General features: G+C 42.2%; 1 protein-coding gene across 3 annotated transcripts in view; it reads left to right on the top strand.

Annotated features, from left to right (window-relative positions):
• Positions 1-17708, top strand: part of LARS2 (leucyl-tRNA synthetase 2, mitochondrial) — a 113432-nt gene that overhangs the window by 9725 nt on the left and 85999 nt on the right. For all 3 annotated transcript variants that reach the window (XM_006020647.3, XM_014518521.2, XM_025200288.1), the window contains 2 exons: positions 11132-11223; positions 16500-16560. In XM_006020647.3, the coding sequence (XP_006020709.1) occupies positions 11132-11223; positions 16500-16560 (153 nt within the window). The remainder of the gene's footprint in view (positions 1-11131; positions 11224-16499; positions 16561-17708) is intronic.

Below are 17708 nucleotides of genomic sequence, written 5' to 3'. Positions count from 1 at the left end.
TGTGTGTGCTGAGATAAGAGCAGGGTGGAAATGCTATTTGCTGACCTACAGGTGATAGCTGTATTGATTTAATTAAAGCAGTCTAATTGATTTAGCTTGAATTGAACAGGGATTGACTCCATAATTAGATATGGCATTTAAATGAGGATGAGGGGCTACACAAAAGGATTACACATATTTAACTAAATTTGTATCTAAATCAGTTTATTTAACTAAAACAATATACTTTTCTCATGTAGGTGGTAGATTTCTATCTCAGACAAAGTTAAGTAGTTTATACACTTTGTAAAATAAGTGCATAACATACAGTCTGTCAGTTTTTCAAGCTCTAATGTTCTATATTTTGCATTCAAAGCACAAATATTTACTGAAATTTTACATCCACATCAACAAGCATCAGAAAAGGACCTGGGGTTATAGTTGAACCATAAGCTGAATATGAGCTAACAGTATGCCTATTGCAAAGAAGGCTAACAGCATACTGGGCTGCATTAGTAGGAGCATTGCCAGCAGATCAAGAGAAGTGATACTTTCCCTCTATTTAGCACTAGTGAGGCCACATCTGGAAAACTGTGTCCACTTTTGGGGCCTCCACTACAGAAAGGATGTGGACAAATTGGAGAGAGTCCAACGGAGGCCAACGAAAATGGTTAGGAGGCTGGGGCATATGATTTGAGAGGCTGAGGGAATTGTGGAGAAGAAAAGACTTAGGAGGCATTTAATAACAGCCTTCAACTACCTGATTCCAAAGAGGATGCATCTAACTGTTTTCAGTGGCGGCAGATAACCGAGAAAGGAGCAATGGGTGCTGACAGATGTGGGGGGAAAAAAACCCCAGCGCTTCACTGGGAGAGTCATCACATCAGTTGACCCAACTCCCCAGCATCTTTACAGCTCAAGCTCTTCAGCCGGGCTTTCTGATGCTTGAATAGCTGATTCAATCAGCTATTAGATACAAGCACCAAAAAGTCCCGCTGAAGTGCAGGAGCTATACAGATGCTGGGTCCACTAGGCTGAACTGATGCAATGCCTCTTCTGGGCATGCGCTGCAATTGGTACAGGGGCATGCCAAGCTGAAAGTAAAGCACTGTTTTGTTTTGGGGGGGTTTTATTTTCCATGTCTGTAAGCCACCATGGGTCTCAAGTCGCAGCAAAGGAAGTTTAGGTTAGATATTATGAAAAAAAATCTCACTAGGAGGGTAGTAAAGCACTGGAACAGGTTACCCAGAGAGGTGGTGGAATCTCCATCCTTAATGGTTTTTAAGACTAGGCTGGACAAAGCCTTGGCTGGGATGGTATAGTTGGGGAAGTTCCTAGATCTCCTGAGGTCCCTTCCAATCTTAATTTTCTATGATTTTTATGGGGAATGTGGATCTGATGCTTTCTTTTTCCCTGCTGTTTTGAAACTTCATTTTATTATACGGCATTAGTGGCATAGGACCCTGAGCAGGCAGGCATTAGAGCAGGGGTGGGCAAAATGCAGCCCGGGGGTTGGATGCAGCCCTCCAGGCCATTCTATCCGGCCTGCGGGGCCCCACCAAAATTAAGAAAATTAATATTTATCTGCCCCTGGCTGCCTGTCATGCAGCCCTCGATGGCTTGCCAAAACGCAGTGAGTGGCCCTCCGCCCGAAATAATTGCCCGCCCCAATCATGCTCCAGTAATTTCTTGCTTTTTCCACATGGGAATATAATTCTGCATGAATCTATAGCCAGTTTTTAACATACTGCTTAACATTGTAATAACAAGGTGTTGCTATATTTTTGATTGACTATTTTGTACTATGTAGGGATAAATTTATCAGAGCTGCATAGGTATGGGGTCAAATCTTCAGCACATGCATATTAGCATGTTCCCATTGAAATCTACTCTGTACCATGTGAAGAGCTCATCCTTGATGCAGTGAGAACAGTTCCACAATCCACAGAAGTTTTAAGGAACAGTGTGTAAAACTAGAGTTATTTTGTGCATTTGGCTTAGGTTGCTTCTGATGTAACATATTTGTCATAGAACAAATGGTTTACATTAGAAAATAAAATTTGAAGGCAAAATTGTAAAATAAAAAGTTTAACCCATACAGACTGCTTAGTACAAACACCATGAGCACTGATTTAAAAATGTATATACAATATACATCATAATTATACGTAATAATGTATATGTACCTTTCTTGAAATTTCCCAGCTTCAAGTACAGTAGTTAAATAAAACTTTAGATATGTATATACTTAAAAATATTATGAAAATTATTTAAGACTATGTTAAAGTTGATTTATATATTTTAATTTTCACTTGCTAAATAAACCAACCCTAAACTAGAAGAGATATTATTAAGTTACTACAGCTAACTACCTCTCTCTATTTTATTGTCTGTTCCACCTGAAATTTCACACACACTTCTGTAGCTTCAAGGGGGGAAACTTTATGAAAACCTGTTATATTTTCTCTTGTTGTACCGTTTTAAAAATTTACCTTTTTTTAATTTTGATGGTGTTATGCGTTCTTTACAAATTTTAGAAATATTTCTAATGCTTTTTCTATTATAGAAAAAAAATCATTTATACCATGATGTCATTAATAAATTTCTTTATAGGGGGACTATTTGTGTCCTTCCAGAGTCTTAGAATAAGTCCCATAGCAATCAGTAAACACAGAGAGATCCAGCTCAGTTGTGCCCATGGTGGCATTTTAATAGTTATAGATAGAAATTGATACCACAAGTAAGATTGCCAACTTTCCTCTAAAAAATGAACAATGATAGGGTGATGATAATATGAAAGTAGTCATGATTGTTTAGGTTGGAAGTGACATAATCCAGTTTCCTGCATTGTACATGTATTTTTAAATTTATACTTTAGTAGTTCCTAATAGATGGATTTCTAGACTTAGAGGCTAGAACCACAATACATTCACAATTGTGTAAACAGGGAGAAGACAACTGATGTACAGCCCCATACCAGAGTAACTTACCATATTTTCTCATGTACAACATGCTCAAGAATATAATACACACATTACTCCTAGGAAAGCAGAATAAAGAAAAAACAAGATTTTTCCAGAATTATAGCTGCATAGAGTAGGGACAGAGTCTAATCTTCAGCTGATTCACCCTCCTCTTCCTGCTTAACTAAATCTGAAGCCCTAGCTGCTGCTGAAGATTTGCCTTCAGAGGTGAATCTATCATTCTGAAAAGAGCTAAAGAGTCTCCAGGCTTGTAAATTAGGAGGAGAGAAACCAGGAGCAGCTCCCAAACAGCAAAATTGTCCTAAGAAAGGTTAGCTTGATTATTGGAACATCAAGATTATTAGAATAGCAAAAAGGAGGGACAATTGTTCTTTACTCCACAGCTGTTAACAGTGAGCTGTTAATTCATTCTCTTTGGTGGTTGAATAGTAATGTCACAGCTGCTGCACTGTACAGCAGGTATCAAAGCACCGTGCTTCTATCCAAAATCAGCTTTCCCACTACATACACGCACACCAATTTTGAGGTGGCTGATTTTGGTGAGAAAGGTGTGTGTTGTATGTGAGAAAATATGGTATTCAAATCTTGTGTTGAATTACGCTGTGGGGGTGTGTGGAAACAGGGATAAAATAACACTGGTGTTGGTATTATCTGTCTTCCATCTATTGAGGGTTGCTTCTTTGTGGAAGCAAGCAGGCCGTTGTTTGTTTCCTCATTGACTAGAAGTGAGGTGCTATAGCATTACATGCTGTAGGGCTGTCCAAGTGGCACCTCTGGGCCACTTGTGGTCTCTGGGGGTCACCCCCCATTTGCTTTTTACAGCTATGGCCAGTACCCCATTTTTCCTCCAGCTTCTACTCCCTGCTCCTTCCCTTGGAGTGGGGGCAGAGCAGTGCAGTTTTGGGGGTTGAAGGAGCCCATGGCTGGAGGGCTCAGAAGGATCCATTGACCCTATTTAGTGTCCATGCTGGTGTAGTGCAGTGGGAGTCATCCGCTGTCTGTAGGAGCAAAGAACAGGCAAGGGTGGTGGAGGGTGTAAAGTGTGGGGTGGGGCATACAACTCATCTGCACATGCAGGGCACCTCTGTGACATGGCATGTCTGTGGTACAGCAGGAGGGGCTCGCATGACATGTTGGGGTCCCATGTGCTGTGGTAGGAGAGATTGCACAGTTTATCTGGGAGGCTTACATGGCACATTGCGGGGGGTTTATGTGGCACAGTGGGTACTGTCGTGGCCCATGCAGCATGATGGGGGTCTATAGAGGAAGATAGCTATCACAGTGTGCTGGGAGCCCTGTGCAACATAGCAGAGGGGGGGGCTTGCAGGGTATTTTGGGAGGCCTATGCATTGTGGTAGGGGTGGGGCTTGCATGATGCAGTATACTGCTCATGTAGTGTGTTACTGGGAGTCCTGTGGCCCTTGCCTCTCAAAAGTTGGGCAGCACTGACTTACTGCAAGCAGCTACCCTTGGAATAGCTGCTTGTCTGTCCACTCCGGATCTTTCTGTCATTCCCATTGCTGTACCAACTCTTGCAAATTACCTCAAAGTGAATGTGTTGCATGCCCAGGCTGTAAATTTAGATATTTCTACTGACAGGGCATCCCAAAGCAACTTTAACTGTATTCTTTTTATGTCCTTAATTACACCATAGCTTTCCCTTTTTTTAACTGCATTTCTTGTCATTCATTATTTCCTTTATTACAGTGAATTCTGGTTATGCAGCATGTGTGCACAGTTGATGAGACAGGATGGGGGGAGAGATGCGTAAAACACACGCATGACCATGGCATGTTATATCATGGAACTTTAATTCTAAATTTCATTAGCTGCTGTCTAGCTTCTCCTGAGAAAATGTTGTCCATTTTGGTGAATGATTTCAGTTTTCGACTAAGGGGAGAGAACCATGTGGATTTCATGTGAATCAAGTCAAATTTGAATTCATATTTTCAGAGTTGGATACCTAAGGCACTAGATAATTAGCTGACTGCCTCTCATACTTGAAAAAGCAGAGGGAGGAAAACACTATATGAAATACAATTAAATTTGATAAGAACATAAAAGATTAAAGAGGTGAGAGACCTTATTGTTTTCTAAGCAGTTTTGATAGAGTGAGGACATAGAATAATTTTCATCTTTTATTCCTTCTGAGAACAAGAATAGAAATAAATGAGAGCATTACATAACTAGAGTTATGATGTTTTGATGGAAGTCTGTGAGGGTTGATTTTTTTTTTTTTTAATTTAGGCAGTACATTATCAGAATGTTAATAGGCAACATTCTGTTGCAGGGAATTATTGGAAGAATGCTGCTGTCTAGATCCTGCAAACTAGTCAAATATTCATAATGTTAATCAGTTACTAGTTGTGCTTTCCGTGCTTGATTTTTAGCTGTTACATAACAGTTCTTTTAGCAGATAAACTTAAAAGGCTTTTTGGAAATGTGTTCAGATGGAGATCTTTGCTTTAAAAATGTCGATCTTTCGCTACCCTGTAGCTGTGGAGGGATGTTGTTTTTGTCATGATAGGAAAAACTAGTGACATCTCAAATTCTCTGTCCCTTAAACAAGACTTTACTTTGGTCTCAGGTTGTCTTCTCTTTTCATACCCTATTGAAATAAATACAGTTAACTGATGTGGAAAGTGTATTATATGTATGTATTTATAGGCATTTCCTTGGCGCACATTTTGTAGTTTTGAAGGATTTTAAGAAACTTCAGTCTTCAGAATAGAAAGAAACAAACCATGAAAAAGACTTTTTTGCAAAAAAAAAAAAAAATCTTGTTGGTCTAATAAAAGATATAATCTCTACTATGAGTCCTGATTGCTTAAACCATGAAAAAGGTGTTTCAGTTCTCTGACTACATGACTTCAGATATACAAAAAATAAATCTGGGAAAGTAGTGTCTCTGTTTCTTTTAGCATTTAAGTAAAGTTCTTTCAATCTCATTACATGCTTTTCTAGCCATATTGATAGAGACATAGTACTGAGTGTTATCATATTGACAGCTTTGTATGTAAACAGTGTTATGTCTTACCTAGCAGCATCACATCAGTGGAGTTGGGTGTCTAATGAGACTTAAAGGTTAGGATACTGGACATCTGGAGACCATTTGGGAGAAAGAATTGAGATCTCTTAGAGGAATCTCTGAGAGGAGTGGCACTTTAAACCTTCCTCTACTAGGTTCCAGAAGGCAGCATTTGTAGTATCAATTGAGGCACGGCAGCGGTGGCAGGGGTGGGAGAGTGGCGGCGGTAAGTGGGGAGCTCCTGCCCTGAAACTAATACAGTTTCTATGCCATGACCTACTGTGAATTAAGACATTGGTAAAAGACCAAATTAAGATGTGTGTATATGATGGGTTTGTTAGAACAAAGACATATGTTGACAGGATAAGAACATGAACAGTATGATTCTCACAGAGAAACCAGTCAATGGTACCCAGAAATGAAGAGTTATCAGTAGAAATAGCATAAAAGGGGAGCAACAAGGAAGTTGGGTGTGTGTCATCATCCAACAATTTGGACTGAAAAACAGCCATTACCCACAACCGACCACCCTCTGCTTTCAGGAACTGATTGGCCATCTTTTCTGTGAAGTAGAGTAACATTTGGGATTGGGTGAGACCATTGAACTAAGTGGGTTTTTTTCTCTATGTAGAAACTATTAATGCATTTAAGGTGTTAATAAAGTTAGATTTTAGTTAAGTTGAATTGTGTGAAATGTATTGTGCATTAAACTCTGAGTTGATTATGCTTTGGCAGTCCTTTAGCACCATGGGGGTGTAACAGACTGGGGCCCATGACTTGTGAGGAGAGGCTGAGGGAACTGGGTATATTTAGTCTGCTGACGAGAAGCCTGAGGAGGGATTGGATAGCAGCCTTTAACAACCTGAATGGAGGTTCCATAGAGGATGGAGCTGGACTGTTCTCAGTGGTGATAGATGACAGAAGAAGGGGCAATGGTCTCAAGTTGCAGCAAGGGAGGTTTAGGTTGGGTATTAGGATAAGCTCTCAGTAGGAGCATGGTGAAGCACTGGAACAGGTTACCTAGAGAGGTGGGGAACCTCCATCCTTCATGGTTTTTAAGGCCCAGCTTAACAAAGTCCTGCCTGGAATGATGTAGTTGGGGATGGTCCTGCTTTGAGCAGGGGGTTGAACTAGATGACCTCCTGAGGTCCCTTCCAACCCTAATTTTCTGTGATTCTATGACATTGTAGAAAAGATTAGACATTGGTAATAGAATACCGATCTTTAAATTGCTAGCCTGAAGAAGCAAAAGCTATGGATCAGGTTATTAAATCTTTGGGCTTGCCCTTCTCCATGTTACTGCACTCATTGCCTGTTAAGTTTTAACACCTGTTTTGAAGGATGTGGAAAGAAAGTAATTGTGGTGCTAGCTTATTTTGTAAAGAGCTTTGGTACCTCAGAACTCAGGAGTCCTCTGTGGTTCAGTGGTAGAATTCTTATCTACCATACAGGAGACCTGGATTTGATACCCAGACTCTTATACAACTATAGCCATGGAAGTATCAAACATCTGGACTCAGTCTGGTCCTTGGATTCTGTCTCAGTGGCCTAAAGGGAGGATGGAAGGCCTGGGCAGCCTCCACTTCTCCAAAAAAAAAATTGCATCGGAGGTCTGGGTGGCCCTCATGCATACACCATGATCCAGAAAGATTGATGGTTGCCACCACCTCAGAACTCACTTCATTTCCTCCTTTCTAAATGTTCTTTATACTAGCTTCTCTCACCTTCAGATTCAGGGATGTTGGGTATCTGGAGACTTAGGTTGTAGCTACATTCATTTTCCTCTGCTGCTAGCAGTTTGGTGGCAGACAATAGCCACTACCACCAAACCACCACGGGGTGCACACCCATGCAGTTCTGCTAGCTCTGTATGGCTCCAATCAGCATGAGAGTGCCATGAGAGTACAAATACACTCTGGAAAGGCTTCAGCTGATTAATAGACCAAAGTAATTGGCTGATGCTGTGGAAAGGTCTACACTTGCCTTAAGCCAGCTGCAGGGCAATGGCAGAAGGACTATTTCACTCAGCAAAGGTGGTGTAACTCCAGTGGCAGCATGGAGGATTTTGCTGTCACAAGGAGGCTTTGAGCGTGAATGTGTGACGTCTTGCTGTCAAAACTGGAGTTCTTCTGGCAGTATTTTTTATTGGAGCTGAAATCTTGCTGCAAAGAACTTGAGTGAGGAGAAAAGTCCATTATTAGTTTTCTTTTTACCTTTCGGCTAAGAGAATAAAGATCCCGTGTCTTGAAAAGCCTTATTGAGAAGGGGCTCCTTGGTGAGTGATTTCTCCTATTGAGTATTAGTGGTCAACTTTATAACCAAGTGAACTTGTGTTATGGAAAGTCAAGACAAAATATAAGAAAGTGATTTATTTCTTGCTTTTCAATTGCTCATCTGTAATTCTGGGGAAAATAATGTTTTTCTCATAGCTGGGGACTATGACTCAGGCACTAAGCAACTGGTGGGAGTACCATATGTCTTCTCAAATGCCTGGTTCCTATTTTTTCTTCTTTTTTTGCTTTTTAACTATCCTTGCATTATCTAAATGTATAGCCCCTTCTGACATCCAGGTTGATTTTTTTTTAAATATATATATACACTTCCTTCTGCTTTGCACTAATCTGTCTGATTTCTGCCTGTATTTCAGTACTTTGGGAATTGTACTCAGCCAAGTTGGTGTCTTTTTGTGTACTTTGTGTTAACAGAACACACTTTGACGGCTCCTCTGCACATGCAGGTAAAGGCACAACTGGGGTCTAACGCATGATCTACACAATTGCACCTCCTGTTATGCCATACATGCTGCCTGGAGGCATGACTGTGAGATCACACATTAGGTCCCATCATAACTTATTGCTGGGGCAGGGGGAGCTGATTCCAGGCTCCTTCTGCACTGGCAAGAAGTAAGTTCCCGCAGCAGGGAACCCCCTCAGCTGGGAGATCAGAGCAGCTGCAGTTTCCCAGTCTCTAGGGTGCATGAGACCCCTGGGGCTGGGAGATCGCAGCTGCACTTATGGCTGCTGGGACCCAGCTTAGTCCCAGCACTGGGAGGTGCGTTGCTGGGACCCAGCATCCACAGCTGCGGGACTCAGTCCCAGCAGTTGCAGGGTGTTGCCGTGACTAACGTTGGCAGCTTCTGGGGCTCCCAGCCACAGGGGAGACCCTGCTACATGTCAAATTAAAGCTTGATACCAACCAGCTATAAAGTCTAACTTTAAAGTTAACTTTTCAAGGTCTAACTTGGTAGTTGGTTGGAGATTTTTATGGCATGATATGTTCTTTGCACATGTAGCTGGTTCTCAAGGTAACTGGAATTAACCATACCTGTCCAATACCTGTAACATGTAGAGGGGGGCCTAAGTACAATACTGAGTCCTGCGTGAGGAGTATTGCATCTTAACTATAGATTCATATCACATATTCTGGTCAGAAGGAACTGACCTATTACTTTTTAGACAATTGCATTTCACAACCCTTCCAAATCCATTCACAGCAGAGAAGTGAGAGAGATAATGAACTTGAAATAGTCTTCTCTAATATATTGTATGTACTACATTAGTCTCTATGGAAACTATACAAACAGATCTAACCTAGAGATTAATTTGGGGATATTTTCTTACTGGAACTTGAATTTACATTTTTCTTTAGTCCTTTAATTTTAAAATTGCCTATAGCATTTGTTAGCTCAAAACATGTATTTTTTGCTAATGGAAAGTATTTTGTAGTGGATTTACTCATTAAGAGAGATGCCAGTGGTTGGTGAGAAAAGTTATGTGAGCAGCTAACATTTTGGAGGGTGGTATATTAATTATATTAAATTGTTGCAAGGTAGACTTAATTAGAAAGGCACAGTGTGCATTGATTGCACATGTATTATTGAAATGGGGATTAGAGTTATGATGAGGCTGTTAAGTGAGGTATATAAAGATATGCTTCATACTACACCGAAGCACACCATCTGTGGGGCACTAGGAGAGAGGGGCACATGCAAGAATGGCATCTTACCTATTTTGGAAGTCTGTAGCCATCAGCAGACCTGAGCTTCAGTCTTTGCACTTGGGAGCATGAGTAGTGGTGCTGGGACCTGCCCTTTTCTGTCCTTGCACTGTTTGACCCTTACTACTCTCAGTAATGAGCCCAGAACAATTCTTCATATGCCATTTAATGTACATCCAATTGTGGTGTTATATGGATGTTGTAGGCCTGTTTCTAGCACACATGGCTATTGGTCTCTCTCTAAATAATTGCTGTATTTCGTAGCATATTTTTACTTGTGAGAAAAATAGTATATAAACATATTTGACAGCCACAATATTTTGGGGGTGAGCCAGACCATTCTTTTCATGCGGTAAAAAGTTTCTTGAAAATACATTGTGCCGCTGAATAGTTTTTATTTATTAAATCAGTTGTATAATAGTGGAAAAGAGATACATATGTTACGCTACAATGAGTTAACTTTTGTAGTAGGCTTTTGTCTCCCAAGTAAAGCTCATCTTTTCAGCTTCTGTATATCTGGCATCTTTCTAAAATATGTTGAATATAAGTCTTCAGCTAAAATTCATACTTTCACAAAATTTAACTGAAAACTCCATTCAAGGTATTTGAAACCCTTTGTTTCCATCTTTTCACTTAAACCTAACGAAAAAATATAAACACTGTCATTTCAGATTTGGACTTGAGCCAGTGCTGTACAGCCAGTTTAGTTATGGAAAATGGTTTTTAAATACTTTTTTCTGTCCTTTCCACCTTCCTCTAATACAAAAATTTGTATTACAGCAGCTTTCTCAGTCAGAATATCAAGTACTTGGTTAGAATATTGCATGAATTACACAGGGTTGGTGGTGGTGGTGATAACCCAGCCTTGAAATAAGTGACCAGAATGTATTATGTGAGTGATCTGTTGTTTAGCAGTTACTTAAGTCTACGTTCACATTCTGTCTGCCACCAAAATGACAGCAGACATATCTCATATACTTGCATTTAAACTGAACTAGTCCCAGCAGGCATATTTTAGAATGACTCAAACCTGGGAAAGTAAATGCTGAAATGTGAAATATTGTTCATTATTTTGAGCCCTGAAGGTGTGGCTGGCTCCATTCCAGAGAGTGACAAAGAATAATACTTTTCATTTGTGTTACAGGTGATAAATCCAATGGGATGGGATGCTTTTGGACTGCCTGCAGAAAATGCTGCAATTGACCATGGGCTGCACCCAGTAACCTGGACACAAAGGTATTTCTAACAGCTTAAATACTACCAGATTTGCTCTATAAAGAGGGAATTGTACTCTGGCCTTGCAAATAAAGCCAAAACAGTGTTTAATAATGGAGAAATGTAACTTCAGAAGGAGCCTACTTGCTTGTCTTTTGGACAGATGGATAGTTATGAGTCTATATAGTTGCTCCTTTACTTTTTATGTCCTTGTGACAAGGTATTTAGCAGAATTCACAGATTCATTGGACTCTGGCAGGCTATGCCATGAACACTTCTCTGGCCTCAAATTTGTGACCTCTGGGCTGTCAACTGTCCACCTGAGCACCTATGCCACCCAGCTCCCTGTACAGTTGGTTAAAAGATTAAAAGTTTATATAAATAATTTTGATTTGATAACACAAGGTGTTATCAAAGGTGATAAGGTGATAAGTTTATATAAATAATTTTGATTTGATAACACAAGGTGTTATCAAAGGAGACTAAAAAGCAAAAGGTCTGAGGGGGGCTTTCAGGGAAGGATATTATGTAGAGTAGCACATCCGGAGCTGTAAAAGGCACAGTGCAGCCTATAAGTGTGACAGTATCATATTCGTTCTTGTATTTTTCTTTTGATGTTATCTGGAGAAGAATGTAGATGAAAACAAATGGCCATCTAGGATGATACAAAGAACTGTGTTTATTTTTTTTTCTTTAAAGACAGAGAGAAAAAAAAACATAATACACCATGCATGGCAGTCAGTATTATTGCACTTGAAAACAGTTAAAAAGAAATTGTGCACTACTGAGCATGTAGATGAGTTTCATAGACACTCAGCTCTAATGTACTGCCCAGTGTTTCCCATCTGGGCAAATGCACAGTTGATAGTATTGTAGACTGCAGGCTTTTTTATCTCTGGAGAAGCTGGGCAGTAAATTAGTGTTTACTATCTTCCCTGATAAATTTAATGTATCCTGAATGCAAAACATGTCCATCTAATGAACTGTTATGGCATCTGTCACTGTCCTACACCTGTGAGATAGGGAAGTATTGTTATCCTCATTTTATAAGTGTGAAACAGGTACAGAGCAGACAGAGGCCTCTCCATGGCCTCTCCTCTACCCTCAAATACACTGCTATGCTTGTGTGGGCTATGTCCTGAAGCAGAAGTTTTTCCACATCCATGTGGTATTGTGGGCAGCGTAAGAGTTGGCTAATTGTCACTGTCATCCAACAGTGCTAGCTAGCCTACCTATAGCATCATGCAGGGGTAGCTGTGCTGATTCTAATTTGGGGCGCTGCACTCCAGTTGGGTAGGCTTTCAGTCTAGCTGTGGGCTAAGTGACACAAAATGTTTGTGGTAGAGAAAGAAATTGAACCCAGGTTTCTTCTGTTCCTGCTGTCTTATTGTCAGAAGCACCTTTTTCCTGCTAATTCAGCTCAGGCAGGTTTTGTTTCTCTTTTTCTTTGGCCCCTCATAGATGTTATATGTAAGACACAATTAGTCTGTTTATCACATCCTAAATAGGAACCTTGACAAATATTCAGATAATTAATGGCTTCATACAAAGGGAAACCAGCCACAAAAATGTGTATTATTTTTCTGTCTGATTTCCATGACACCTTAAATTAAATGTGAAGCAGGATGAGGACTGCATTGTGGTCTCCAATTGGTCCCAGAGCGGTCCTCATCAAAATGACAGTCAGCTGATTGTTGGCTGGATCCAGGGCCGCATTGGGGCTCCAAATTGGCCCCTGTGTGGTTACTGCTGGCTGATGATCAGCTAATCATTGGCTGGCTTGGGACCGTACCAGGACTCAAACCAGCTTGATACAGTTCCCACTGGACAACAGTCAGCTGGCTCTGGGACCACACCAGGGCTCAAACTGGCCCCACTGGAGTCCCAGAGCCAACCAACAATCAGCTGATTGTTGCAAACCCAGTTTTCAGTTTGCCAGTTCAGGGGGAGCCTGGGATCATGATGACAAATAGGGCATGATTGGGATCTGATCCCCAATCCTGAAGTCATGCATCCTGCCATGCACATGTCACATGGCAGGAGGTGTGGTTGTTAGGATCAGGGATCAGATCCTATTGTGCCTTTAAATGAGCGTCTGTTGGTGGCCTTCAAATGTAAACTGCTAATGAAGCAATTTCATTTATGTATTTGAGCTCATAAAACTTGGGGACTGCTATAGTTAAGTCTCTCAATAATATTAGCTTGCCCACACCGTGCAGTTATTTGTCCTGACACTTATAATACCTGACTGTAAATGCAAATGCATGCATATTAGCAAATTGATGTTGCTATGGAAGTTTCACTTTTAGCATTCCTGATTCCTTCCTCCTTTCTCTGTGGGCTTGGGGGTTAAACAAGTAACCTTTACATTTGCTACATAGTCTGTCTTTTTTATTACAAGATGGTTAGGATTGATTTTTTTTTGTGTGTGTGGGAGCTCTTTTTGCATTATATGCAAATATTTTCTGTCACAAGTTGGTTTTGTAAGTCTGTCTAACCTTGCAGGCATATGCTACTGCCTTGTTTAAGATTTAAATAGCATAGAAATTTTATACAAATATAGCTGTTTTTAAACAAATGAGCACCTCATTGTTGAGACTACTTACAGAAGCACCTGAAAACTGAAACAACATTTGCATTTTCTATTGTCCTGATTTCTACTAATTTCAGAACATCATTAAATTACCCAATATTAGTCATTTAAAATAGATCCAAGTGGCTGCTGTGTCTCTTCTTGCTCCATCCTTATTATTAAAGCAAACAAAGACCAAGGCTATACTCAACAGAAGATTCTGTTGGTATAAAATTATCCTTTGAGAGATGATATTTTTAATGGCACTTTTTGTCCTGGCAAAAGTGGTGGTGTGGATACAGTGATGTCAGGAGGGAGGTGCTTTTGCTGGTATGGTTAATTTTGTTCAGGGAATTGGTATGGATTAGGATCATTGGAAAGTAGGGCTGGAAGGGACCTCGCAAGGTGATCTAATCCAGCTCCCTGCTTAAGGGGGCTATATCCACAAAGACACATTTTCTTTTAGTAGAAGCTGTGTCTGCACCAGGAGGGTATGCTATATAGGAATAGCTCTGCAAAAAACCTTTTCCAAAACAAACCTGGACTTATACTCCTGGCTTACTCAAATTACTCTCCCACTATTTCTGTGGTGAATTTGTTCTGCAATTCTGATTATTCTAGGAAGGGTGCCTTTGTTGCTCAGGGTATCAAGAGTGGGCATATCTGAACATATGCTGAATTGGATAAAATTCTGTGATATATGTTCTGTGGGATGTTGGACTAGAAATTATACTGGTCACTTCTAGCTTTAAAATGCTTGAATGAACGTTGTTGTTTTGCATGTAAGCAATTTGGAAGCAGGGGCTGTCTTATTGTAATACATACGTATGGTCCCTAGACTCTCTGTTGCAGTACAACTAATACATTATAATGGAAAGCAGCAATAGGGTATTCCCCACAAAACAGAATTGCTGGGGGGTTTTTTAAAGTTCATAGTTTCATAGTTGGTAGAGTCGGAAGGGACCTGAGCAGATCATCAACTCTGACTGACCCCCAGCCATGGCAGGAAAGAGTACTGGGGTCAAACGACCCCAGCGAGGTGTTCATCAAGCCTCCTCTTAAAGACCCCCAGGGTAGGAGCCAGCACCACTTCTCTTGGAAGTTGGTTCCAGATCCTAGCTGCCCTGACAGTGAAGTAGCGCCTCCTGATGTCTAGTGTGAATCTACCCTCTGCCAGCTTGTGACCGTTATTCCTTGTCACTCCTGGTAGTGCTCGGGGGAACAGGGACTCCCCCAATGCCTGCTGGTCCTCCCTGATTAGTTTGTAAATGGCCACTAGATCCCCCCTCAGCCTTTTCTTGTGGAGGCTGAACAGGTTCAGGTCCCTTAGCCTCTCCTCATAGGGCCTGCCTTGCTGGCCCTTGATCATGCAAGTGGCCCTCCTCTGGACCCTCTCCATGTTGTCCACATCCCTCCTGAAGTGCAGCGCCCGGAACTGGACGCAGTACTCCAACTGCGGCCTGACCAGTGCCGCATAGAGGGGGAGGATCACCTCCTTGGACCTGCTCGAGATGCATCTGTGGATGCATGACAAGGTACGGTTAGCCTTCCTGACCGCGTCCCCCCACTGCCGACCCATGTTCATTTTGGCATCAATAATGACTCCAAGATCCTTTTCTGCCCCTGCACTGACAAGAAGGGAGTTCCCCAGCCTGTAGGTATGCTGCTGGTTCTTCCTCCCCAGGTGCAGCACCTTGCACTTGTCAGTGTTGAAACCCATCCTGTTCTTATCCGCCCACCCCTGTAACCTGTCTAGGTCCAACTGCAGCCTATTCCTCCCTTCTAGCGTGCCGACATCCCCCCACATCTTAGTGTCATCTGTGAATTTGAACAGGGTGCTTTTTACCCCCTCATCCAAGTCGCTGATGAAGATGTTGAGCAGTGCAGGTCCGAGGACTGAGCCCTGGGGGACCCCACTGCCCACATCCCTCCAGGTCGAAAATGACCCATACACCACCACTCTCTGGGTGCGGCCCTCCAGCCAGTTAGTGACGCATTTGACTGTGTAGGTGTCAACACCACAGTCCCCTAGTTTTTTAATGAGAATGAGGTGAGAGACAGTGTCAAAGGCCTTCCTGAAGTCCAGAAAGACTACGTCCACTGCTTCGCCTGTGTCTAAGGATTTTGTGACCTGGTCATAGAAGGTGACCAGGTTGGTCTGACAGGACCTGCCTCGAATGAACACATTGGCCGTTTCTAGTCATCTGGCACCACACCAGAGCACCATGAGTGCTCTTAAAGCCGTGCTGGGGTCCCGCAATGACCTCTGCTAATTCCCTCAGCACTCTGGAGTGAAGATCGTCAGGACCAGCCGATTTAAATACGTCCAGTCCCTCCAGAAGTTCCCTGACTAGGTCCTCACTGACCCTAGGCCTGGGTAAACCTCCCCTGGGGCCTACGGGGGTCCCAGTGGAGGGGGGGGAATGACCCGGTCCCTGCTCAGAAAAATGAAGGCAAAGAATGTCCACTCTTTGGTTGTACCCTAGATTAGAGCACAAATCAGCACAGATATTTTTGGAATTTTGAATCAAAATGCACTTGAAGTGGTTAACTTAGATGGGTTTGCCTATCGCACAACTATTTGAGTTGGAGTATTTATAGTAATAGTATTTAGCAACAATGTAATGCCTTTACATTAAGAGAACTTGACCAGCATTTGATTGCAAGTGTATTTTCTAATAAAAATATTAATATTTTAAAGATTCATGTTTTTATTGTTTTACAGTAATATTCAACACATGAAGGAGCAGCTTAATGCACTAGGTCTGGCTTTTAGCTGGGAACGGGTAAGATATTTTTCTTTTAAGGAGGTGCTCAATTAGTTCATATATGACAACTGTGCAAAATAAGAGTACCATATTTACTCACATTACCACCCCCCCTAACCCCACACACATTTCCTCAAAATCATCCCTCTGAAATTGGCATGCATGTCTTAAGCGGGGAATCTGAATTTTCTTCCCCAGAAGAAACATAATTGAAGAACACAGACTGTGCTGTAATGGCTCCCAAGATGGCTTCCACTTCCCTCTGGCCCCAGCAAACAGAAGGGGCAGAGTCCTATGTTAAGCCTCTCACAACTATAGCAGTGGCTGAACACTGCAGTATCTGCCTGAAGCAGCAGTTGAGCCAGGTCAGGGCAAATGAGCTGCTACGTCTCGATGAAGCTTATGGTAAACAACACTATTATCTATATGAACTTAAATAGTCAATTAAATACAGAAAAAAAGTAAAAGACTTGCTACTGCTCTTGCAAGGGTCTGAGGCCTAGCCTTTTGTCTGTCTTACTGCACCAGGAAGTTCCTGCTGCCTCACGGAAGGCTGTCGACACTGTCTCTCACCCCGTTCTCATTAGGAAACTGGGGGACTGTGGCGTAGACACCCACACAGTCCAGTGGGTCGCCAACTGGCTAGAGAGCCGCACCCAGAGGGTGGTAGTGGATGGGTCCTTCTCGGCCTGGAAGGACGTGGGCAGTGGGGTCCCGCAGGGCTCGGTCCTCGGGCCCGCCCTGTTCAACATCTTCATCAGTGATTTGGATGAGGGGGTGCAAAGCACCCTGTTCAAATTTGCTGATGATACCAAGATGTGGGGGGATGTCGGCACAATAGAAGGGAGCAACAGGCTACAGTCGGACCTTGACAGGTTACAAGGATGGGCAGAGGAGAACAGGATGGGGTTCAACACAGACAAGTGCAAGGTGATGCACCTGGGGAGGAACAACCGGCACCATACCTACAGGCTGGGGAACTCCCCTCTTGTCAGCACGGAGGTGGAAAAGGATCTTGGAGTCATTATTGACTCCAAGATGAACATGGCTCGGCAGTGTGGGGAGGCGGCTAGGAAGGCCAACTGTACCTTGTCGTGCATCCACAGATGCATCTCAAGCAGGACCAAGGAGGTGATCCTCCCCATCTATGCGGCACTGGTCAGGCC

The sequence above is a fragment of the Alligator sinensis genome, unplaced genomic scaffold (genome assembly GCF_000455745.1).
Source record: "Alligator sinensis unplaced genomic scaffold, ASM45574v1 scaffold54_1, whole genome shotgun sequence".
Lineage (NCBI taxonomy): Eukaryota > Metazoa > Chordata > Crocodylia > Alligatoridae > Alligator > Alligator sinensis.
The sequence above is the reverse complement of the archived record's forward strand: the minus strand, read 5'-3'. Positions and strand labels throughout refer to the sequence as shown.